The sequence below is a fragment of the Tinamus guttatus genome, unplaced genomic scaffold (assembly GCF_059628265.1).
Source record: "Tinamus guttatus ecotype Peru unplaced genomic scaffold, ASM5962826v1 Tinamus_guttatus_pri_ptg000397l, whole genome shotgun sequence".
Taxonomy (NCBI): Eukaryota; Metazoa; Chordata; class Aves; order Tinamiformes; family Tinamidae; genus Tinamus; species Tinamus guttatus.
The window spans coordinates 2,252,880-2,278,140 of NW_028288931.1; the positions used below are offsets into that span (position 1 = coordinate 2,252,880).

The 25,261-nt window shown below is 56.9% G+C and overlaps 1 protein-coding gene across 1 annotated transcript; it reads right to left on the bottom strand.

Moving 5' to 3' along the window:
* Positions 1–118: 118 nt before the first annotated feature.
* RUNX3 (RUNX family transcription factor 3) lies at positions 119–24,535 on the bottom strand. Its single transcript, XM_088531019.1, has 5 exons — positions 24,190–24,535; positions 22,989–23,145; positions 20,013–20,117; positions 10,793–10,957; positions 119–642 (listed from the first exon to the last, which is right to left on the bottom strand). The coding sequence occupies exons 1-5, from the start codon at positions 24,448–24,450 to the stop codon at positions 119–121; spliced, it is 1,212 nt and encodes a 403-aa protein (XP_088387145.1). The 5' UTR covers positions 24,451–24,535.
* Positions 24,536–25,261: the final 726 nt, after the last annotated feature.

Below are 25,261 nucleotides of genomic sequence, written 5' to 3' on the forward strand. Positions count from 1 at the left end.
TTTGGGAAGACTTTGGTTTATCTGTTCCCTAGGCATCGTTTCGCTCTATTCACTGCCCAAAGGAGTAACGTACCGGTGGCTGTCGGATCAAGTTAAAGCTATCGGGGTTGAGTTCCTCCTAGTAAGGTCTCCAGACAGACTCATCCATCCTCCCGGTGGTCGTCATGGCGGTTGGCGAGTTACTGTGGCTCCCGTCCGCGTCCACCCCGTCACTTTGGTTGCCCAGGTTGGGATTCATCAAGTTGTTCCCCGCCGAGGCGCTCGTGCAGGACGAGAGCATCCGGGTGGGCGAGCGCTCGCCGCCGGCCACCATGGAGAACTGGTAGGAGCCCGAGGACGTGCCGTAGTAGAGGTGGTAGGGAGAGGGGTTGGCCTGGAAGGGCCCGCTCTGGTTCTGCGTGGAGCCGGGGTAGGGGGGCGGCAGGTAGGTGTGGTGGAAGCGCGTCGTGGCCGGCATGCTGGTCATGCTGATGCCGCCGATGCCCGTGGCCGAGGGCGTCGCGGTGTAGGGGAAGGCGGCCGACATGGCGCCGGGGTAATGCATCCGCGGGTCGGAGAAGCGCGTCTCCGTGAGAGCTGGCAGCGCCGGGAAGGAGCGCTCGAACTGCCGGGGGTCGGAGAAGGGGCTCAGGTCCGACGTGCCTGTGTGGGGGCAAGCAGAGAGCGGGCCGTTAGGGATCTGTTCATGGGTATTCCCGGGAATCGCCGGCCGCTTCCATGGAAAAGGGCTGCCTGAAGGCCGCATGCCCATCCCTGCGTGCAGAGAGGCAGATGCAGGTCCTGTGGCTTGGGCACCACCTGCCCGAGGAATCCAATCCATAGGGAAAAGCCCCTCGGATCAGCCAGGAAGAGAGCTGGGGAACTTCAACACAAAATCCCCAAACCATTTGTTTAAAAGTTGGTCCCATTTCCTGTCCTAAAATTTGTTACTTCCTACCCAAGAAGGGACACGACTAAGCTGACTTCTCTAGGGGTCTATTCATCTCTGGCTGCTTTTAAAAAAAATCCTCATAAACACAGGGAAAAAAAAATGTTTAGCCTTTACATGCTGTGTAGTAAATAAATGGAGGCAGGCCCCAGACGGCGGGTCCCCGAGCTGGTCGGCGCTGTGTATACACACGCACACGGAGGCAGGGAGCGAAGCTGGAGTCCAGACCAGCCTGCTAAGCCTTCCTGTGGGTGGCCTGTTCGTGCTGATACCATCAGGGGATGGAGCTGATAAACACACAGCTGAAAGCTCCCAAGCGAGCAGCCACCAGAGCCCCCTGCTTGCTTTTCGCTGTGTATTTTTCTCCTTCCAAGAGGATAAAGAGAGTGAGAAATTCAGGGTCTCTTCTGCTGGGGGGAAGGGAGGGCTGGGTGAGGCTGGTGAGACCATGTCCAGCTCCTGGAGGACCCCAGGATTTCGCTTCTGCGGATATAAACCCAAAGGCACCTTGTTAACGGGATAGGGATACGTGCAGGGTGCTGTTGTTCCCGTCCCCACTAGCAAATCCACACGGGAAGCTCCTTTGAGCCCCTCAGGACTTTTGGGGGTTTGTCCTTCTGTCCCGAAACCTGTGCCATGGAGACCCACCTCTTTCCCCAGTCCATGCTCTGAAGGAGAACACAAACTAAAAGGCAGGGTGAAAAACCATAAAATAATTGTGTTGTGCCAGGGTCTCCAGCACATTCAGCATATTTACAATGCTTAGAGCTAACACATAAAAGCTTGTTTATCCCCAAAAAGCAAACCTAGCCAGAAAGACTATTAGCTATCACTGCCTGTCACATCAGCTGGATTCTCAACCAACTCCTCACAGTGAGAAAATGTGTGATGAACACAATAAACTCATTCGTTATTCTTAGATATGTATGTATATACATACATATATACATATGCACATTTATATTTATATTTGTATGTATACAGATATATGTTATATACATATACTTGTTAAGATGAAGCCATTTTAGCTTCTCAGAGTGATCAACAGCTTTTATTCCCCTCCTCAGCACGTCTAGAGAGGAACTTAAATGGAGGTGCGTTCCCGTTCTTGCAGGAATGCTGGAGGGCGCCCCTGCCCTCTGCTCCCTTCTCCCCTTGAGCAGCCAGGATGGTGCTCCAGGCCCCGGTGGAACAAAGCACCCAAGGAAACCCCTTCTGGCAAACTAATGGTGAAGGAGGAGCAGATCGGGATGTTTGAGCCCTCTTGTAACCCTGGGTGAATCCCTCAGCCACTGGTCCCCAACTGGAGAACGGGCCATGGGTTCCTCTCTGCGCTGCAGTCGTGGTGCCACAGGATAAGGTCGGACCAAAATCCTGGCTGGACTTGGTGTGCAGAAGGAACTATCATGGTGAACAAACCTCCTCCTCACATGTCCCAGCAGCCGGGCGGTTTGGCTACATGCTTGGACTAGCCCCAAAATCCCTGGTGGCTCCCCCGTCCCCCCGGCTTGGCCATCACCGCCTTTCCTAGTGCAAGGCGACCATCTCCAGCGAGCAGCATGCTCTCCTTCATCAGGCTTCATACGCCCATGAATAATATCCCATCAAACGCAAATTGAAATGAAACGCAAGTGCTCAGGGCACATTTCCCTGTTCCTCTATAACACTCTCAAAGGTTTCTTTATTTTTATTATTCTTTTTTAAAGGCTGTGTTTTATTGGCCCGAATTTGCAACATTTGGCAATCAGCGCTGGCTACTAATTTAGAGGCGAGCAAGGGTATTAATTACGGGCTGCGTGTGAGGGAGCGAGGGGCACCCGGCACTGCCACCAACTCGCGCTCTCCTCGCTGCGCCTTGAGGAGCCACCCAGCATCTGCGGGCTGCTCTGAGGGATGCTAAAAAAGAGTAAAATATAATAAAACACCCTCAAGATAACTAAAAAAGAGGAAAGTCCGTAATGGCAGCCCTTGTTCCGCCCGATCGCCACAGGGTTCCCGCCGGCCTCGCCTCAATGGCCGCTAGAGGGAGCCGCGCGCGCGGGAAGGCGCCCGCGCGGGGCTGCCCCTCCATGGCGGTGCCCCCAGGGCGCTGCCCCCTCCATGGCGACCTCATCCCTTCCTCCATCTTCCCCCGCAGGGTCTTTCCGAGGGCTTTGGCACCCCATGGCGCCGTGAGGCTGCTCTGAACAACCCGAACGCCCTCCGCGTCCTGGCGGATCAGAGCCCCGTCCTCAGCGCGCTGCCCAACGCCGGCGGGGGCTTCCCTGGCTCCACAACAGCGCCAGTGTTTCCAAACCAAACATCTGCACCAACGTACGCCATAACCACCTAATTCCACAGCGGAGAAACCCTCTGCCACGTTCTGCCAGTTATCAAGCAGCCATCCAGAGCGAACAACAGGCGCCGCAAATGCCAGGAAAATAAGAACCGCCAGAGCCTTGGGCCCCACGCCGCCTTTGCAATCGCAGCTGACAACGCGTTTTAATGTCACATCTCATTGTCTCCTTCTCAAACACACACAGAGCACAGCGCGTCTAAAACACACATCTGCGTGGTAGCGTCGACGCCGAGAATTTACTACGGTTTGCCTTGCTTACTCGCTGTCCAACCCCCATTTGCTTTTTTGGACCCTGGCAATCCGAGCTTGAGTATTTCAGTTGTCCAGTTGCCAATCAAAATATTTGAAGGAAATGTTTATTTTCTTCTCGAAATCACACCAGCTGCTGCACTAACTGAATAAGCCCATTTAGCTGTAAGAATTTAACCATTGTAAGAGTGAATTGAGTCCCCCAACCACTCCAAAATCTGACCCAATCTATCAGCGGAAATGTCAATGTTTTGGATGGGAGTTTGGGGAAGTGTGGAATGTGTATTAAATAAAAGCCATGTAAAGGTCAGAGCCCTGATTAGTAATGCCACTGTCTCCTCATTAAGACCGGGCTGCCCAGGGAACCCTGTAGGCCAGGACACACCCGAGTATTTAATTGTGCAGCTGTAATTTGCACTTCTCGAGGACCCTCGAGTCCCCCCTCCCGCGTACCCGGTTGCGCGGAGATATGGGCGATCGGAGCCCTCTTCCAGATAAAACAACTGTGCTCAAGTGACAGCAGCTTTATTTTCGCCCCAGCCTTGGAGACAATATAGGCCTTTTCTCGGCTCGATGGCAGGGAGATAAATGGGAAGGGCCACGTTTGAGCGGCTGCACAGCGGTGGCAGCCAGACTGTGGCAGGTCTGTGGCGAGAGCTGGGCTGGGAAGGAGGGGACCGGCTGCAAGCACCGAGGTTGGGAGGCTGCAAACCGCAGAGGACGGGCTGGGTGTGATGAGCCGCCTCCCTTTAGACCAGGCCTGGCCTGGGAGCTTCCTGGGGTGGCCCAAGCGGCTCCCCGGAGCCGGCAGCGCTGCTGGCTCCATTCAGCCTCCCCTGGAAGCCCTTCTGGAGCACAACCATGTGGATGGATGCACCGTGCTGCGCTCGCTGGGTGCAGAACGGCCTCTGGGGAGAGCCCGTGCCCTTGCCTAGGGTGGGCACCCCCAGGGCACAGTCTCTGCTAGGTTAGCTGGCCCTGCTGCTTCTCTCCTTGCCCTTTTCCTCTTGCAGGGCCTGCCCCAGGAGTCCCTGTGCTGGGATGCGTGGCTACCTGTCCAACAACTTGCCTGCCTTTCAGATGCCCCTGCAAAAGGTTTTGAAAATGAGCAGCACTTAAGTGTGTCCAGCCCAGCACAGCAGCTGGGACTTAACTTTGGCTCCAAACATGGGGGAAAAAAAAAAGTCTGTTCTGTCTGGATGGCAAACAGAGCAAAAACGAGCTCAGCACCTGCCAGGGCTGCAGCTTTTGAGGAGCACTGAGGGGCAACTAAACAACAAGCTAATGCAGTGCCCGGAGCACAGCATTAAGGATGCGCCCGGCTGCAGCAGGAGCAGCGCTATGTGGGGACAAGCAGTCACATAAGGAACGTGATAACCCCATGGCGCCCCAAATATTACTGTGTGAACCCCTTTTTGGGGATGGAGACATGGGGAACACACAGGGGCTTCTCCAGGCCAACAGCAACAAACGTGAGCCTGTGCATGTATCGCACAACGCAAACGAACACAGAGAAAAGGGAATTTAAAGGCAGCTTGATAGCATGGCCCTCGCCTACTACATCTAGCATATAACTACCTTGAGCATATCTCACTGTTTTATTTATATGCATATACATGTCTTGCTAAATTGTCATGAAATGTCTTGCCCGGGGCGGGGGGAAATCTCCCTTCCTGCCCGTGATGATTGACGACAATGTAAACACTAAGGATAAAACACATGCGTGCGCGAGGCGGAGCGACGGGTGAAATCCTCTCTTTACATCCACCTCCAGCTACTTTTTCTGATCTACTTGGAGCTCTGAGTGTCTTTCAGCATTTTCCCGACCTCTTTTCCTGTCTGCTTCCATCCCGCTAGCCCGATGGCTCCGAGGGGAGCAGGAGGAGGCAGGTGGCCCAGAATGCCGGCGCGTTGCAGCGGCTGGAGACACAGCTCATCTCTAGAGAAGGTGCTGCTCTCCCCGCCGCCCACGCGCGCTCTCACGCCTCTGCCGCCTATGTGAACAAGTTCATTCGTTTCCAAGTCAGAGCCAACTAAAAAAGAAAATGGCCCCTTCCTCCCACCCTGTGAAAAATAGAGCAAAAAAACCCTTTTTTGGGGGGGGACGGGACGGGGGGGAGGTGTTGAAAAAAATGAGGGTGTGAACAGCATCCGTTGTTACACGCCCCGGGAGCAATTGTTCTATATCTGATAGAAGCAGCTCACGGACGGGGTGCAAGAACTTCCTCTGCAGGGTCTGAAAAGAAAAAAAAAACCAAAACCCAAAAAACACAACACCCAAACCAAAACACAGCAGCGCACGGAGCTGTTCGCGGCGCTGCACGGCAGCTCCGCCGAGCACGGCTGCTGCTCGGCTTTCCAGAGCTCTTGAAAGAACCCGGCCTTCTGTGCAGATGCTCTCGGCCCCAGACCTACTCACAACCCAGTGCCACCTTTCCAAGCACTTTCAGTCAGATTCCAAACACCCCGGGCAACGGACCCTGTTCTGCGAAAGGGAGCGAACCGGGGGCATTCCCAGCTCTTCGTGCCTTGGGGAACCATGCGCCACATCACGGTGTCCTCTGCAGACTCAAGGGCCACCTGGTGGGTTTTCCCTCTGCCCCAAGCTGCTGGGACGCACCTGGATTCTAACAGCCACCCGGGCCAGTTCAGCCCCATCTCCTGTGCCAACACTGTCCTTCCAAGCTGCATTAGCCTCTCCCTCCGCAGTGTTTACCCCCTTGGTGTATTTATACGGAGCAATCCCAGCCCGCCCTGTGCTAGACTAAACAAGCGACGCTCCTGCAGCCTCTTCCCGTCCCCAGCGCCCCGTCTCGCCCCGCGTCCCCTCGCTGCCACCCCCCGCGCTGTCCCGCAACGCTAATGAAGAAGCTAACGGTGCTAATTGGAGCAGGTGGGTGGGCTGGAGGGGAAGAGGAGCTGCAGTCGCGCTTTGATTGCAGGCACTCCCTCTGGCCTGCCTGTGCTTTGCTCCTTACCTGTATTCAAAGGGTATTAAAAAAAAAATTAACAAGCCCTGACTACATAAAAGGAAGTAGCTGAATTTACAACCCAGCCTGCAGCTAGACCACCTTGCCTGCCGAGCAGGTTTGGGCCAGGCCGAGGCTGCCCTGGGAAACCCGCGGGACGCGGCGCTGCCGGGGGAGCTCCCGCCGCGGGACGCGGCTCCCGCTCCCGCTCTCCTGCGAGGGGGCCCTGCGGAGCCTCCGCGCGCGGAGCGGATCCGCACGGCTCCTCCGCGCGTGGGCGGCGAGCGCCGCGGGGCTGCGTGCTCTGCAGGGATGCTCCGGCACCGCGCTGGCTCCCGTCTCATCCCTGCCCACTACCTGGCAAATTAATTGAAGGGACATCCATCGTCCAGCGGGCAAATGTAATGGAGAGGAGCAGAAAAGTAGTTTAAAGATAGGCACAGAAGCATTCAGAGCCTGAAAGGAGGCAGGAAACCCATCTTAAGCGTGTTCCTTCCTTTGAGGCTGAAGTTAAATCCCACAATATGTTTTCTTCCCACTAATGCTTGCCTAGCTTCCTTTGGAAACAATTTAGTCTCTGCCCATGGTAGAATGTTTTTATCCATTAAGAAACGGATATTTTAAAGAAACCATAAGTCGATCTGGACAGGGATTAGGAAGCAGCAATTCAGTGTATTTGCTGGGCCCATAATTCAGAACTTAACCTCAGAGCAGCCACGTTGCATTTCGGAAACAATAGGGCACTCACTGCCTATGCCAAGAGGCTTCTTAAAAGTAACATAATACTTTAAAAATGTATATTTAAAAAGAAAAAGAGGGAGAGATTTGACTTTAAATGCATATGGTGAAGCATTCTGCTGATGCCTGGCCTACATTAAAAATGTTGCACTGCCTTTAAGTAATGGATTGGAAACCAAGCTGGTTAAAACCGTGTAGTTTCCACATCAGGCGCTCTGAAAGCTTTTCACCAGCAAGGACAACATTTCCACAACCGCTTAGCAGAAACTAAGGCTGGGAGCAGCAGGATGGAGTTTGCAAGAGGATCCAGCATTTACTGTTTGCCCTGCGAAGCCAAAGGAATTTGGTTTCGCCAGAGTAACAGAGATGCTAAATGCGTTCATCAAACCAGCTTGCTCTGCTGCAAAGTAGATCGAGCTTAAAATCACTCTGCAAGTGTCCCCGTGAACGCAAGGCCCCTCCGTGCCGCCGGCCGCCGCGCACAGTTGCTCGCGAGCGCTTGAGGATGTTTCCACCGCAAGGCTGGAGCGCAGGAGCCGGCTGCGTGGGCGGTCTCGCTGTGTTGCAATGCGAACAAAACGGTTCCGCACGAACCGCGAGCGACGGCGGGGCCGGGCCGAGCGCCGCGGCGCGGAGGAGGGGGCCGCAGGGTCCCCCCGGGGATGTGTGACACTTCCCCAAAGCGCCGGCGTCCCCAGGAGCACCAGGGGGGAGGCAGAAGCAAGTTCCTTCGGCCGCTTGCTTGGCTTTCCCGAGCTCCTTGGTGCGTGCCGGGTGCTTTTTCAAGCTGCAAGACCAAACTCGAAGCGCAGCACGCAAGGCTCTGGCTTCGCGTGCCCCGTAATAAGGAACCATTTCCAGCCATCCTAATGACAGCGTGGTGTCTCGCTGCGGAGACGGGAGAGCCAGCCCTGCAAAACCTCAGGTTTTTCAGCCCTCACTGCAGGGGCGTTGGGCCAAATCCTCCCTGGAGGCAAATGGCTCTGCCCAAGGCAGGGCAGCAGCCCGGGCTGGCGCTGCGTGGGGCTCCTGGCTGCCCTACCTGCCCAGACCAGCACCCTGTGAACACAAAGTGACTGTTTTTTTCCCCCAAAGGCTGTGGAAATGAGAATAAAAATCTGCTGCATACAGGGCTAGCTAGAGGAGTAAAATTAACTGGCGCGCAGGCATGGGAATGGATGGATTCTCTTATCTGCAAGGTGTAAAGCAAAAAGCCGGTAAGATAAACTGACACCGAGCAGTGTGAAACCAGAGTGAGAGCAGGATCTGACCCGTGTGGCCACAGTGCTGGGCACGCTCTCCTCCCATGTTTCCTGGCGTGCCCTTCAGAAACGATTGGTTTGCTCTCACCAGGAGGTTTTTGGTTTGAGACCATTTAACCTCAGCACGATCGCTTTACGCAGGGGCTATTTATAACCTCCCGGGGCTGCTGCGCTGCAAGTCTCGGGGAAGCGGCCGAGGGCCAGATCCTTCTCCCGTTTATCCCTGCTTGCCCTGATCTCCACTGCAGCCACGTGGCCTCCCTTGCAGGGGGACAAGGCTGGGGACCGCCCGGGACACCCACGGGGACAGCATCACACATTGGGCAGAGTGTCATTTCACGGCGCTGCAAGGAGGTAGCCACCAGCACCAAGGAGCCTCCGGCTGCTCCGCATCCCACGGGATGGGACCGGCTGCTCCGCATCCCACGGGGTGGGACCAGCACAAACACCTCCAACCACCACCCGTGCTGGGTTTGGGAAGTCCTGGAGAACCGGGTAGCTGGGGCTGGAGGGCTGCCCCGCTCGTCCCTCCTAACCCAACATCTCGCTCTGCTTTCTCTAATCGGCTTCTCGTGTGCGTTACCTAAGAACGTGCCAAGTCGTGAGAATTACGGGCCTGTTAACTCCCGTGTTGTTCTTGGCACGGGCCAGGCTCCACTTGCTGGGGTAAAAATTATGTTCTCTGTGAATAAGCCGTGTGTGTGCGAGAAGGGTGTTTTTTTATTATTATTATTGGTTACAGTTAGTGTTGTGTCAAAAGGGCACAGCTGAGATTAAAATTACTAAACTGATTCTGCTCCCAGTTAGGCCAGTCTGAACTCACAGTAATGATGATTTTAGGGCAGTTCCTTCAACTTGAACAACTTGAACCAGAGTCCTGAGCAGCGGGTGCACTGACTACGCTTTGCATCAATCTCCACACTTTGAATCTCCTCTGCAAGGAACAGTTTTAGACTGCTGATTTTCTGCATCTCCTTTCCTGCTGTCATTTGACGCTTGAGAATTTGGCACAGGGAGTGACTGGGGCCAGTTTCATTTTTTTTTTGATTCTGTGTCATCACCTGATTCTCCGCACTTGCTCTGAACGGCGCTGTTCGAGTTCCTGGCACCACAGGGGACTTTGCTAATTTAAAATACACATCTATTTTTTTTTTCCCCCCAAAGAATCTCTTTATTATAGAGCCAACTAGATGAGCCTATGAAGCTCCCTCTCAGTGAAAAATCAAACAATAATCCTGCACAAACTGCTTCTTTTCATAACCTGTGCTAATATCAATGAAAATTCCAAGCATAAACATTTGCATTTCAATGAGAAAGAAATTAAACCTTCACAGTAATTTTGGGGTTGGGAGGAGCAGTGCAACTTCTACAGTTCAGGTAACGTTTTCAAACATGTTTGTTGTGCCCGAGACACCCTCTTTGCCAATGACACCGAGGTTTTCAGACATCTGCATCGCATTTGAAAATGCAACATAAAGGCTTTTGAAAAATTTAGGACCGAAACCCTCTGATAGGGTTCACCAAAACCCCAAGCGCAGCCTGCTCAATTTGCATCCCTTAAATCCCTGTTAGCCTCTCTGCTGATCTTCAAAGGCAAACAACAACAGGATTAAAGCAGCAGGGAAAAGGAGCACGTGCAACACACAGGCGAGAGAAAAGGCTTCTTTAGTGCATCGTGGTGGGGTTGGGAACGTGCTGGGAAGTCCAGGATTGCAAAGCACCTGGATATTTCCCAATACAGCGCCTGGTTTGGGGTGGAAATTCAGATGCATGGAAATAGGAGCAGCCCGACCTCTCTCGGGCAAATACCTCGAGGACCAGGGGCAATCCCAGCGTCTTCCCTGGCTCCGATACGGGGGATGCCCGAGGGCTCTGCTCTGCATGGAGGAGCAGGGCTGCAGGTGTGCGCGCGCCGGGGAAGGCCGCTGCCGCAGCGAGGTGCTGCATCGCCGGGCTTGGCACGAACGCAGCGCAACAAGATAAGAAACCATCTGGATTAGCATGCAAAGAGCGATACACCCTTCTGGTTGATGCTTAACCGTCTCCGCGGGTACGTTCATGTCAAAAAAGCGACTGGATTCAAAGGGCCTCGCTTAGATCTCCCTCGCATTCCTCCAGAAACGGCTGCTCGGTTTTCCCTCGCCCCACATCAGACGCTGCACGCGGCGAAATCGCCCGCGTTTACGGTGCGGCCGCCAAGCACCGGGATCCGCTCGCGTGACGGGAGCCAAAAGGCCTCCGGGGCCGCGAACCCCAACCCAGACCCTCCCGGTTCTCCTCGGGGTTCTCAGAGCGGTGGGACGGGTACCTTGGATCGGCGTCTGGGCCTGCGAGCCGAAGTGGCCGGGGGTGCTGAGGGAGCCGCGGGGCGCGGGCGTCGTGGGGGTGACCCTCATGGACTGCCGCAGGCGCTCCAGCTCTCCGTAGCGGTCCGGGAAGGGCTTGCTTTGCTCCTCCAGCTTCTGCCGGTGCCCTGCAAGGCGAGGAGAGAGTCTGGGGTGGCCAATCGCATCCCCGTCCCCGGTGTCCCCTCGGGAGCGGGACACGGCGCCGGGGGTGCCCCGCGCCGGCTGCTCGCGCTGCCCCGATGGAGAAAGGGGAACGAACGTGCGCTGGGAGAAACCCCGTCATCCCACCCGGCTGTTTGGAGAGCAGGGACGCAGCGAGGGAATGGGCCGCGGCTCCGTGCGGCCACCGGGCGCTCCCGGGGCGGCAGCTGCGGCAGGAGGGCCATAATCATTAAATCCATGCGAACCGGCCCGGGGCGAGAGGCGCGCGGAGTGCGACGGGCGCGCAGCCCTCGGGTTTGGCTCTATTAATCATCGCTGACTGGCTTCACTCTCTCTCTGGGCCGGCTTCCAGTCTCAGCTGCACCCGCACAAAGCTGGAGGGCCTCCAGGGAAGCCGGGGCCGCCGCGGCCCTGCCCCGGCGCCCGCCGCGGCCCTCGCGTCGCCCTCGCTCCTCACCGGCCGCCGCCTGGCACCTGCCTGAGGCACCTTGGTGGAGCGGTCGGTGCGGAGCGACACGAGGGGCCGGCGAGGGGCTCGCCACGTCCCTCGTCACGTCCTCGCGTAGGGACCCGCAGGGCCTCCAAACAGGAGCGGGACCCGCTCAGGGCGAAGGCGACAGCGTCCCCCATTTTCCACACACACGACGATGGTGGCGGCGCCACCCGTCGCGCTCCGCGTCCCGCCGAGCTCTCCCGGGCTCCGACCCGCCTGGGTGGAAGCCCTGACTGAGCTGAACCGGGCGGCCGGCCGGGAGCAGAGCTCGGTGTGAAGGATCCCCCACACAAAGCAACACCCGACGCTATTTTAATTCCCTATTTTCCCTCCTGTGTGAAGCAAACCAAGGAAACCTCAAATCAACATCACAGAGGATCTCTCCTACTCTCCACGTGTCCCTGGGCCTTGGGCACCTCGATGTTATCCAAGGGGCTCCCGAAATGCAAGCTGCAACTCGGGGCCCACAGTTTATTATTTTAACTTGTATTTTAACACACAAGGTGGAAAATTGGTTATGTTTCTGCTTTAAGCAGCTTCTCGGGCAGGGGTTGGCAGAAAGGCTGAAAAGCCAATCCCCCCAAAGCTGAAAATCTCAGGTAAAAAGGAGGTAGAACAGAAACAAAATGAAGGCAAACATGGGCTCGCCCGGGAGGGCAAGCCCAGAGCGGAGCGACGCCGACTTTCCCGGCTCTCCCTGGACTTTCTCTGATTGACACCGGAGCCGCCACAGCTCCATCTGTACAGGCAGCCCCGATCAGCATTCCGACACCCTGAGGAAGCGAGTGAGTTAAAACCCAGCACCTCCAAGGACAGCGGGACTGCACTGTTGGGCACCCATGGTCTCGCCAGGACGTCCTGCCCGCTGTCGCTTACGGCCAGGGCCCTCCGGCTCGTCACGCGAGAGAGAATCGCTCGCGATGGGTTTCTCTCCTCAGAAGGACCCGGGTTGTTGAGTTTCTGCAGCCGCAGCTTCGGCGCGAGCCCTCGCCCGTCTCCCCGCCGCTGTCACGCAGAGGAAACCAGCGCCGCCAGACGAGCGGCGAGAAGGAAGGTGGTTTCTAACGCGACTGACTCAAAGGCTGTGGGCGGATTCGCAATCGACTTCAAGCAGCTCCAGGTCCCATCCCAAGAAACCGGCCAGCGACGCGCTAACCACGCCGGCGGGCGACCTTTGTGCGCGCGGCCTGCGGCCACCGCGGAGACTTTCCGATGGGTTTTCTCCCGCGTTTTGCTCCTCTTCGTCAGCGCCGTCGTACTTCTCGCTTGCAGCGCGGTATTTGCGGAAACGACGGGCTTTCCTGCTATAAAGCGATGGCAGCTACTGACCCCAGGCATTTCTTGTCAACGGAGAAGGGGGTTTAAAGACAGCTCGAGTTTCTGAATCGGATGATATTCAATATGACAAGATGTAAACATTGACAGATCTCTTTAGATCCCGATGGAGCAACAAGATCGGTATCGGCCTCTCACACAAACGAGGCCATTGAATATTTCCCCCCTGGAAGAAGCGATGTGAATTTGACACGTTAGGGCAGTAACAAGAAGCATGTTGGAAGTTTAGGATGTTTCCTTGGAAGGCAGACAGCAAAGCAGTGCATGCTGCAGGGAAACTCTGGCCCTCACAGCCCCAGTTTAAAGCTGTGCTTTCTGCTTTAAAACACTTCAAAGGCCAAGTTGAGTCCGCTCTTCCTCGCGGCACCGCACAACCTGACGGGGCCTCCGAAACGGGAACCTACACGGGCTTTCCAGGCTGCACGGGGGTAGTCACAACATTCTGCAAAAACTACTTATTTCCCCAAATTACCAAGATGCAAAATGCAAGCTTGATCAGAAAAGGAGCTCGAGGAAGCTCGTGGCTTGAATGACACCAACAGCCCGCCCGGAGCTGGCGGATCTGCAGCGTGACATGGAGACCGGGGCCATGTGCTGGAGCCCGGCAGCCTCGGAGCTGCTGGCCATGCTGGTCCCCAGCTTGAGCTCATGGAGCTTCAGCACATGGAGCTGCTGCCGGAGACGCACGCCGCGGCCTCCTGCTTGGCAAGCTCGGATCCGGGCGTCACGTTCGGGCCGGTCCCCCCTCCCGCGGCTCCCAAAGGAAGGGAGAGCAGCTGGTGGGAAGTGGCTTGGCCCTCGGCGGGCGCCTCGCCGCGCGGCGCTGGCGGCAAGCTGGAGCGGAGGAAGCGCCGAGCCGCTCGGCTCGGGCAGGGGGTGTTCATTAACACGCACATTTGCAGCTCATTTCCTTCGCTCCGCGCGCAGGAGACGGTAGCCGGGGCTGGGGGAAAGCTCCGACGTGCCGCGGCAGCGGCTCGAGCGCAGCCACCAGCTGCACCCCACGCGGCCACCTTTCAAGTGTGGCTCCGGAGGCTCCTCCCGGCCCTCCCCCGAGGCGCTGCTCAAATATTAATAGCAAAACCCTCCGGCGAAGCCAAGGAAGCAGCTCACCGGGAGCAATCCCTGCTGCACACAACCTAATGGCTTCGTCTCTACATGTCCATGAGAACGGACCACAAGAAAGCAAGCAGCAGCGGAGAAAATTTCAGCTCAGCACACAAAACATACCTCTCAAATCCTCCCCGTAGCCCTCAAAATAGGTACTTCAGAGAGACACCAATCCTCCACAGAGGGTTGAATTTGTTCCCAGTCTGAGGCTCGGCTAGACCATCAAGTCCCAGCATGTGCTCCAGAACGAAGCCACATGTGAAGCGCTCGTGTTATGGGAACATCAGGCCTGTCACTTGGAGCAGATGCTCAGGCACTTTTTATCTTTGCGCACCTCTAAGGCAAAACGCGGAGGAATGTCCCCCAGATTTCCCTCGGAAACCCACCTCTGGCTCAAGACTCCGTATGGGAAAATTGCCAGCCGAGAGGAATTTGGTGGAGAGCCCTGTGACCGCTGAAACAGGGGAGGGAAGGGCAGTGGGAACCAGGCTGGACGCGACTCAACCCTGACATCTCTGCAGAGGAAGATGGAGATTTCCACCGAGCTCCTCGGAGAGCAACAGCACCCGGCAAGCGCCAGCGCCGCCTCCAAAACCCAAGCCCAGAAGTTCACAGGAGGGAGCAAAAGGCGGAAAACATTAGGGGGACCCAACCGAACAAAGCGGAGCACAGATAACTCCTTATTCACACGTTTGAAGCTGGCCTGCTTGCGCCGTTTGGAAGGAGGATCGGTCACGGCGAGGCTTTGCTTCGGTTTCCTCTGGCTTTCGGGAGACACTGCAGCTACTGTCTCGCGGCGGCGGCGAGGAGGGGAGTGTGTCGCAACGCGCCGCGGCCCAGCGCCTGCCAGGACAACGGAGGGAAAATAAGATTGGACGGGGCGGGGGGAGCGAATTAAAAAAAAAAAAAAAAGAGGCTGCTAATTTATAAAGCTTTTTTAGCCGTGGTGGTCTGAGATGAATTGGCTGCCTCTAAAAGGATGAAAATAAATATCCCTCTTTTTGAAGGAAATGCGCTGGCTTGCCGCCAGCTGGCAGGAAGCGCCGAGATATGTTGCATTTACAGTAGGTTTTTACTGTCTGAAGCTGCAGCAGGGGGAGAGATGTTCGTTAGACGCAGCCTGGTGCTCATTAGCCGCTCTTGCGAGCCCCTAATCCCCTCTCCTTGCGGGTTAGTCCCTTGGCTTTGCCTCGGCCTGTCCGCCCGGTGCCCGCGCGGGTGCCACGGTGGCACCTTCCGATGGCCCCGGCTGCACTTGTGGCCTTGGTCACAGCAGCAGCCCCTCTGGAAGAAGATCAAAGCCGGTCGTTAACGCAGATGTTGGAGCAGAAGTCGAGGGCTGCGTTTCCAAAAGCTCCCGGGATGGAGAACGTGGTCCATGTTCACAGCAAGAGGGGCACCAAACGCAGCCTTAGGTGCAGGTCCCTGTTGGGCATGGGCTCCTCATTCCCAGATTTTCAGCAGGGAAACTGAGTTTTCCTGGAATTCTGGAAATACTTACACACTTCAGAGCACAGGTTGGTGCCTAGTGGGATCTTAGATGGACAAAATTCTTTGTATTTAAGCACTTCGCCTGCTGACAATCCCCACGAGAGCTTTCCTGCACCTTTCAGCGCTCAGAAACCTTTGCAATTCCAGCTGGGAGACTTCAGGCTGAATTCAGAGGGTTTTTTTAAAGCTGTGATTGAAGATTTGAAATTTTCACCCGAAGGGTGTCATAAACTCGCGGGCAAGCGCACATCCGTGGGAAACGCCGCCGCTTCTGCAACCGGTGCAAAAACCACCGGCCCCACTGACGTCTCTGCAGTTGCTCCCGTTTCCAGGAAGGCAAAACTCAACCAGGGGCTGCGATCTCATGGAAATAGGAAAAACAGCCGGGGTTTTTCGCAGGGTGCTCGAGAGGAGCGGGTCGAGGTGGAGGCTTCGCCGGCCCTACGTGCGCCGGCTCGCAGCAGCACCACGTTATCGCCTGCTATCTCCCAACCCAAAACGGGACCCGCGCGGTACCAGTACGGCTGGTTTTTCCCAGCTCCGGGAACCTGTTCCAGTAGGGCAAACGCATCACATTCCTTTGGGTGACACGGGTTACGGAGACTCTCCGCGGGACGTGCAGCACCGGGGCTGAGGCCGGCGCCAGGAACGCGCCGCGTGGCCGCGGCGCTGGGGAACGCGGCCCCGTGCAGAGCAGCTACAAGGTGGGCCGAGGCTGAGGATGCTGAGCCCCAACTCTCCCCTTTCCCCTAGGATGGAGCCGGATCCGAGTCGCCCATGGGCTTGGGATGCGCTCGGCTGCTCCGGCACGGCGTGACGGCTCGGAGGCACTTGAGCTCCCCTCCTTGCCAGTTTCCCTGTCTTTCCTGCCCTCTCTCTACAACAACGTACGGATTCACTGGAAAGAGTACGATAAAATAATGCAAAATCATGTCTAAGCACCTTCCGCTGCAGGATATGATTTATCTCTGGCTGATTTCAGAGCAGGTGACTGGGCTCCGGCAGCGGAAGAGCAGGGTCTTCGGAACTAAATTTCATCTCACTCTGAGTCAAATCCTCTTCCTCCCTCCGCCACATCATTAAAGTGATTGGTCGCACTGATAAGCCCTTTCGAGAGGGAGAAACGAGACGTGTCCTGCCCTGACATCTGATGTGATCTTGCGGTTTTGTTTGATAGCGCTGGTCCCTTAGCTGTTGTCTTCCCTGAAATGAAACTTTCCTTTTAGCATTGACTTCTTTTCTCTCTCTTTTTTTCTTCTTTTAAATACACAGCACCACGCACAAGGCTCCCGAGCTCGCAAACGCTGCCAGACGGAAGCGAAACCTGGGAGATGCCGGGGAATCCGTTGTCACCCCTCTGCACCAGTGGATCCCACACGCAGGCCTTCCCGAAGGAGCCAAGCCTGGCTCCTCCACAGAGAATCCCGGAATATCCCGCTGCCTCCCATCCCAGCAGCTCCATCCCTTGCAAATATTCCCTCTCTCACAGAACACTTACACCCCCAATTATGATTTTTTTCCCCCAAAGTCAGAGCAGCTCTGCCCATTTACCCCAGCAGAGAATCGTGTCCTGGGGTTTTCCAAAGCCGGAGGTGCTGCAACCCATTTAAACAAGGATTGCTTTGTACAACGCAAGCGAAAAAATAATTCCCCAGTTCTGACTCCCCAGCGTGGCTTTGCTTAGAAAATATTGGGCGTTTTTAAGTAAAATGATTTTTGCAGTTATTACGCACTGGGCGATTATAAAAGGAGAGGTGGAATTTACTGCATGCAGCAAATAAAGTAATTAAAGGAGCGAATTTACTGGAGCCGGGGTAATTTTGGCTGGCCGGTTAATATGCTTAAGGCCGGGGTTGCAGACAGAGTCAGTGCAGGATCGACCCAACCACGTGGCCCGCAGGGACCCGGTGCCTCCCGGGGCACCCTGGGGACCCCCCGGCACCCTGGGGACCCGCGAGCGCGCGGGGCCTCATCCCGCTCCCGGCGGGAGCGAGCGGCTCCTAAGGAAGCAGAGATCCATCCGTCCCCATTTCCTCCCCAGGGAAGGCGACAGGTCTCAGGAGCAGCAAAGCGGCACATTTTCCAGCACCGCATTTTCAATTAGAACAAATTGTAGTGATTTTACACTGACAAGTAACTGTCCAGGAAGCGATGAGGTCATGCGCTTACTTAAATGGTCTTATTGGATTTATTTATCTCTCTTACGTCTTTTTTCGGCACCATTTCCCTTTCTTCTTCTTGTTATTATTGTTCCCGGACAAACTGGGAAATATTTGCCTATTTATAACCCGCTTAGGAGAAGCGGCGGGGGAAGGAAAAAAAAACAAAAAACCCAACTGCTACCCAAACCCATCGGCCACGGGGGCACTTCAGGCCACTTCCAAGTACTGACCCTCCTTGCCAGGATAAAGATGGGCAACAGCCCCGGCTCCACATCCCGGGAAAGCGAGACCCTGGAGTAATTTAATGGCCCTTCATGTCCCGCTGTTGGCTTTTTTAGGCTCTAAACCAGCTAAACTGGCACTCGGAGCCCCAGGACGCAGGGATGCCTCATCCCCATCCCTCATTTTTCCCCCCTCTAATCGGAGCAAACAGGAGAGCCCTCAAGAGCTGCTCCTGGCTGCAAGTAGCTACAAGGGATGAGAAATCCGGCCAGTGCCCCACAACACTTGAAGAAAAATAGAGAAAATTACAGCCCACCAGTGAGCAAGGAAACGACCGACTGCACAACGCATTAAACACGTCGTTTTGTCCTTTTGATGGTGTCTAAGCTGTGATGAAAACCCGAGCGCGGCTGCCCTGGCCCCGCAGCGCTGGGAAGCGGCCCCGGAGCGGTGGCTTCTCCGGCGCCGCTTCCACACGGATAAGGAAGCCATGGGGAGCTGGGGGGTGCTCGGGGGGGCTGCTGCGTCTCTGCATGACCCAGAGCATGAAACGAGTTTGCTCGGGCTCTGCTTCCCTCACAACACTGCAGGGAGAAGGGGCCAAAAGCAGAAACAAGGGGGCAAAGGAGAGAGACTAAGACTGAAAAAGAGGGAGTAAAAAAAGAGGGAAAAGAGCCCGGCAGAACTTGCTGCTATTCCCTAGGGGGATTTTGCAAGCAAAGGCGGAACGGCAGCACGCGCGGGCTGCGCTCAAGAGCGGCCAAGGAGAGAGGAGAAAATAGAAAAAAAAGGAGGAAATTCCCCAGGAAGTTCAAGTATTTTATTGCTTCCTGTTTGCACAAAGCATGTCAATGCGGCGCCCGGCGCGGCGCGCGCTCCAGCGCAAGGTGTCAGCTTGAAGCAATGCCCTTTTCCTCCCCAGCTGGGGTCCATCCAAACATAATAACAAATAACACAAATTAGAAAATAAAGAGTGAGGCAGGCACGTGGGGGCTGCGGAGCGAGGCCAGAGGAGCAGGGGTAGCGCGATGCTCCGGCCGGCGCTCAATGTGGCACGACAGGGCACCCGGATACCCCATTTCTGCCTCCTTCCTCAAATCCCAAGCACTTCTGGGACCAGATCAGGCCAAAAGTTTCACTCAAGGGCCGGGATGAAGCAAGCGACCAGGTGGTGGGAGATGAACAGGATGCAGCAGCAGTGCTAGGGGGACATATGCTGGGACAGCCGGTGCCCAGAGCTTTTCCCAGCTCCAGGACAAGCAGCCGTTTCCTCATGGGTGGATTTTTCCCAGCGGAAGAAGCCAGTTGTCCCTAGCGCCAATTGAGCCTGAGATGCTGGCGCCAAGGAGGGCCCACGGCCCAGCCAGGGAGCCTTTGGGCTCCCTATCTCCAAGCCAAAGTCAAAGCGCGGCGGCGCGACGTGTCGAAACAGCGAGGAGGAGCGGCGTGATTCAGCCGAGACCGAAGGCCGGCAGAGCCAGCGCAATCCAACCGCACGGCCGCTGTCGCGCCTCGATTACTATTTACGCATCCCCGAGGACGGCGATGATTACGGTTATTAGAAAGGCCACTGATGCAGCAGATAGGAGCCGGGAGACCTGGTTGCTATTCCTGACCCGGCGCCGTTGCGAAATTCCCAACCCCAAATTCCATGGGATTTCCCCCCCCCTTTCCAACCCAGAGTCCTGAAGAGCCAGCACCGGCGTTGCCCATATGTTAATAAAAAAGAGAAAAAATTCAAAAAATAAAATTGCACTCTGGCTGGAGCTGGGCACCCACTCTGCATGTAAGCGCTGCAGTCCAAAATAAAAATCAAGGGAGGGAGGGAAAAGTTAAATAAAAAAATTCTGGCAAAACCAAGCCAAATAGAAGGCTTGTGCCGAGAGCCCCGGGCAGCCGGCGCGTGGCCTGGCCCCACGTCAAGGGCAGCAGCGGTGCAAAGCGTTTCCCGCGGCGTCTCTAGCGGGATCACACCGCTTCCCTCCGGCACGATGGCTTCACACGCCGCGGGAACAAGCCAGGCTTCATGGGCCGCGGATTTTCCGGTGCTCCTCAAATCCCAGGAAAAATAAGGCCGAGCGTGGCTGACCTCGCAGCCCCGGGAGACACTTTGGTGGGTTTTGCGGCTCCATTCCGGAGCCGTTCCTGCTCCCACAGCGTTTTCCCCGCGCGCCCCGGGAAGCGCCCCGGCCGCACGGCACTTACTGCGTGGCTCCCGCGGCCCGTCCACGGTCACTTTGATGGCCCGGTGGTAGGTGGCGACTTGCGTGGGGTTCGTGAACACTGTGATGGTCAGGGTGAAGCTTTTCCCTATAGGAGTTTGGGGAAGGAGTGGGGAGAAAACAGAGAAAAGAGAATTTTCACATGAGTTTCAGCAGTTCTGCAAGTGAGTGCAGACGCAGATATCTTAGATGGGGATGCACCCCAGCACCTCCATTAATTTTAAGTGATGCTATTTTCCCCACAGCAATCTCCCCAAAAACACCATGCCGGGATTGCCACGAGGAGAGGTTTGCCGAGGTGGCACAGCTTTGCAAGCAAGCATGACATTTGGTGTCTAAAAAAGGTGTTTTGGGGCCCACACAGCCCCAGACATGGAGCAGCCAAGTCAGTGTTTGGAGGAGAACCCCAGCTCCGGCCACGCTCCTCATGACACCCTGGGACAGGCCCAGGTATCCGATTTGCTGCCCGCAGGGGCTGCACGTGCCCAGGGTCTCCTGTCCTATGACCGTGGGTATTTGCACAGCAAGAAAGAGTAGAAAAAAAATCTTAAATATTTCTTTCAGAAAACATCCTGCAATTATCCTGGGCGGAGAAATTTCCTTACCGGAGCATTGCGGGGAGAGAAAACACTGGCTTTAAAGAAGACAGGGAGCAGCATTCATGGGAACCAGCCGCCTCCGTGCCCCACAAAGCTCTTAAAGTAGGACCAAAAACCACGCACGAGCCTTCAGATCTATTTTTCTTTTCCCGTTCCAAGCCAGATTTAATTCGGAAGCGAAACAGCTGCAGCAGGAACCGGCACCGAGGAGCAGCGCGACGGCTCCGCGCAGGGGGAGCAGCGAAGTCCCCTCCGTTACCGGGAGGCCGTTTGCTCCGGGGGCTCCGGCTCCCGCTCGGCCCGGGACGCCCCGGGCTTCCCCGCACCTCCCTTTCCCCTCCTCCGTGAGGGCCAAACGGGGCATTTCGCCTCCTCTCCGAAATCCTCTCCCATGCACCGAGGATGACGATTATTACTCAGCCCCGTTTTGATTTTTCCTTCTCTCTCTCTCGCTCTTTTTTTTTATTATTTTTTTTATTTTTTTTAAAACCACTCATTTCTTGCCTTCCGGGGGAGCGAGCGCGGGGCTCGTCCCGGCGGGGCGGGATGCGGCGCTCCCGGGGATGCCCCGGGCACCGCGCGGCGCTTTCGCTTTATGCGGCGCTACGCGAGCCTCGAGGCTCGGAGCAAATGGGAAGAGCGAGCAAAAAGGGAGGAAAAAAACCAAAACAAACAACACAAAAAGCGCTCTTTGCTGCTGTGCAAAAAGAGGAAGCTCAAGCCTCCCCCCTCCCTTTGCACACGGGAATTTTGGAAAGAGGGGGAGCACATAAGGACTCGCTCTCCCCCGTTCCTCACCTGCTAGGAGACAATTATTACCCACTGCCAAAATAAAAGGGCCCAGTCCTGCCCGCCTCGCGACTCGTTTTTGCAAGAGGGAGCCTGGATTTGGCTGCGGTTGAGCAGAGCCCCGCAGCTCCGCGCACCTCCCCGCGCCGCATTTACACACGCGGCTCCGCCAAAGCGTTTCGAAGCAAATGCGGATTTCTGCCAGAATAAACGAAAGCAGCCCGGGGCTTCCCGAGATCAAGAGGGCAAACACGAGAAAGCAACTGCAGCACCCGGACTTAAATAAAAATAAATAAAAATAATAATAAAAAAACGCAGTGGAAACGATTTTCGCCCCAAACTCGCTGCAGGGTCTGCCCGGGCGGTGCTGCCGAGCTCCTCCCCGGGAGGACTCGTCCGTCCCCGACGAGACAAGCGCACCCGCGGCCCCGGTTTCGCATCAGTTCCGCGGACGAGCTATTTTCGTGCCGCTTCTCAAAGCGCCCTCCGCAAGAGCACGAGAAGAAATTTGCATTTTGGTTGCCCTTGCGGAGCTGCTCCTCTCGGCCCATGTCCCCGGGCTGGACACAGCCGGGGGAAGCAGAGCCATCCCCCCCGCCTCCGAGCCCGGGCAGGTGCTCCCACTACTGTCATGAGCATCAGCCGGGGCTCAGCTGGAGGAAGGAGCTTTCAGGAGTCTGCAAACTACTGTTATTTCAGCGCTGAAGCACGGGGCCGCGGAGGAGGAACGTTAATAATGAATTCAAGAGTCAAACTGAGATTGCGTTGCATTCGGTTTGGAAATTTGTGTAAAGAGAATAAAAAAAAAATAAAGAAGAGAGCTCAAGAGAATAATTGATTACAGAAATGAAAGCTTAATTCATAAAAGAAAAAACATTTTCCATTCATCAACCTGCAACCAGTTAAGTGGAGAGTTTTAAAGAAACTGCGACTTGGAGAAGGAGCCAACAGGAAAAAGGAAATGTATGAAAGAATGTAAACTATTCAAGTTTCATAAAAAGGAACAAGTAAACAGTTATTACATGCAAATAATTCGCAACATCGCTGCTTTTAATTAATGCAGAGAAATAAAAATGTCCCCGACATTCTATAGGCACACGTTTGAATAGCTTGAGAAAATACTGCCGTACGACCATTAAAATAATTATTCATTTAGGGGAAAAAATAGGAATACGCTAAGCGCCCTAATCTGCAGTGTAGGAAGTGCTGGAAGGGGATAAATAGAATTTGAAATTCAGGTGAAACGACGGAACAGGAGCACCCCCCCCGCCCGCCCCTTCCAGCATTTCCCGCACTCCCGGGCGGGCTGGCGGCCGCATCCAGCTCCGAGCGCCTTCACCTGCCGCTCGCCCTCGGGAGTCTCTCCCAGATTCCCTAAACATTCGGGCTGCCAAATGCCGGGACACACTCGCCGCTTCCCCCCCGCACCCGCGGCGACCAAAGAACCTGCGTTGGCAGGCGCGGAACCCGCCGTTAAAGCGAAATAAAACGACCCTTCCAAAAGGAATAATAATAATAATGATAATAATAATAAAACTAAAAAAGTCAACCATTTCCCTGCCGATACCTACCCCTGCCGCTTCTCCCAACAAACCGGAGGTCGTTAAACCTCGCCACTTGGTTTTTCATCACGGCGGAGGCATTGCGGAGCTCTGCGGAGTAATTCTCATCATTCCCGGCCATCACCGTCACCACCGTCCCATCGGGGACGTCTCCAAGGGCTACGACCTAGGAGTAGGGCGAGAGGATTTTTTTTTTAGGCTAAAATTAATTGCGGCCTGGGCTAACCTGTCCTACGATTCCCCCCACCACACACAAACCTAGAAGACAAACCCAAACCAAAACCAATGCGCGGCCCCGAGGAAGCTGTTTCACCATGCAAACCGGCGAAGAGGAAAGCGGGGGACCGAGATTGAAAGAAAAAAAAAAAAAAAAAAAGGGGGGGGGAGAGGGAGGGAGGAGGGGGTTAAAACGCGCCAGGCTTTTCCACGGGGGGCGAGGGGCGGCCGCAGAGCTGGGGCTGCGGCTTTCGCTTTTATTTTGTTTAATTCGCGGAAAAACAAAAAAATAAGAGCCCCGCGAGCACGGGGCGGCCGCAACGAGCCCGGAGCCGGGCCCGACCCGCCGAGGGGAGCTGGAGGGTCCGCAGTAGCGCGGCGGAGAGGGGAGAGGAGCTGGAGCGAACCCGCCTGGACCCCCCCGGCCTCGTAACCCCCTCCCGGCCCGGCGAGCAGCGCCCCAAAGGCCCCGCTTTGCCCAGCCGCCCCCCGCGACGTCCCGGGCTCCCCGGGAAGGGGCCCCCGCCGTCCTGCCCGCCTCGATCCCGGCCCCGGGGGGCCCCGTCGGGCCACGCCGACACCGCGGAGCCGCAGCCGGGCGGGCGCGGGGAGCTCCGGCCGTGCAACGCGGGGCCGCCGCGGCAGCTCCGCGCTCTCTTCTCCGCTCAGATTAGATCTGCCTTTCGCTGCCTCGCTCCCTCGCCCGGGAAGGTTAATTAACCTTCGCTCTCATTAAAAACTTCAAAGTTGCCCGAGAGCTCCTAACTGTACGGAATATCTAAGATGCTGTGACCGCGGGGCAATGCAGAGCCTTGATTAAAAATAATAAAAAGAGGCTCCCTTGACGGTGATGTCAGGAGCGTGTCCAAACGAAAAGGGGCGGAGGGGAAAGGGCGAGGGGGCAGGGAGGGGGCAAGGGGCACCGCCGCCGTCCCGGGGCCGAGCCCCCCACCCGGGGCCGCCCCGCGAGGAGCCGCGGCCGTCCCCGTCTTACCTTGAAGGCCACGGGCAGCGTTTTGTTGCACCTCCAGTGCGAGGGCAGCACGGAGCACAAGAAATTGGGGCTGTCGGTGCGCACCAGCTCGCCGGCGTGGTCGGCCAGGACATCCACGACGGAGCGGACCTCGGGGCGCGCTCGGGCGCCCGGCGCGGGGGCCCCCAGCGCCCCGCTGTTCTCGCCCATCTTACCGCAGGGGAAGGCCGTGGACGGGGGGGTGAAGCGCCTGCTGGTGCTCGGGTCTACGGGAATACGCATCACAACAGCGGGCGGCACGGAGCCGCCGCGGCCGGAGGGCACGAGGAGGGGCGCGGGGCCGCGCCGACGGGGCTCCCGCAGCGGCGGGGGCGTCGAGGCGCCGCGGCGGGGACCCCCGGTGCCCACGGGGGCGGCGGTTGGGCGGCCCCGCGCTGCCGCCCTCCGTGCCGGCAGATTTCCGTCCTCCGCGGGGAGGCGGCGAGCAGAGAGCGGCCGGGCGCGCTCGGGGTGCGGGAACCGGGGCTCGCCCGGCTCCTCGGGCCGTGTCGGTGGCCCCCGGTGGTGGAGGCGGCCTCGCTGCTGCCCCGTCCGCGGAGCGCGAGCAGAGGCGGCGCCAGCAGAGCCACGTCGCGGCCGGTGCCCTCGGTCCCCTGCGCCGGGCGGCCCCGAAAGCAGCTCCCAAGTGTCAGCTGCGCCGCCCGGTACCGTATTTACTGCCGGCCCCGGGGGGGCGGGCAGCGCCCTGACCGACGGCTCCGCTCGCCAATAGCGCGCACGGGCGGGCCCTTGTCCCCGCCCACCACCCCGCTCCCGCCGGCACGACGGGCGGGGGCTCGTAGAGAAGGGGGCGGGAACATGTCAGAAAGGGGCGTGGTCTCTATATGACCACGCCCCCCCTCCCCGGGCTGGCACCGGCGGGGCGGGCGCACGTCGGGGCCGCGGTGCCTTATTAGGGGCGCGGGGCCGGCGGCGGCCGGGGGATGGGATGGAGGGGAAGAGGAGGTCGGGGGAAGTTTTGGGGCTAGATGAGGCCTTTTGGGGTCCGGAGGTACCGCAGCGCCCGCCTCTCCTTGCCGAGCGGTGCCCACCG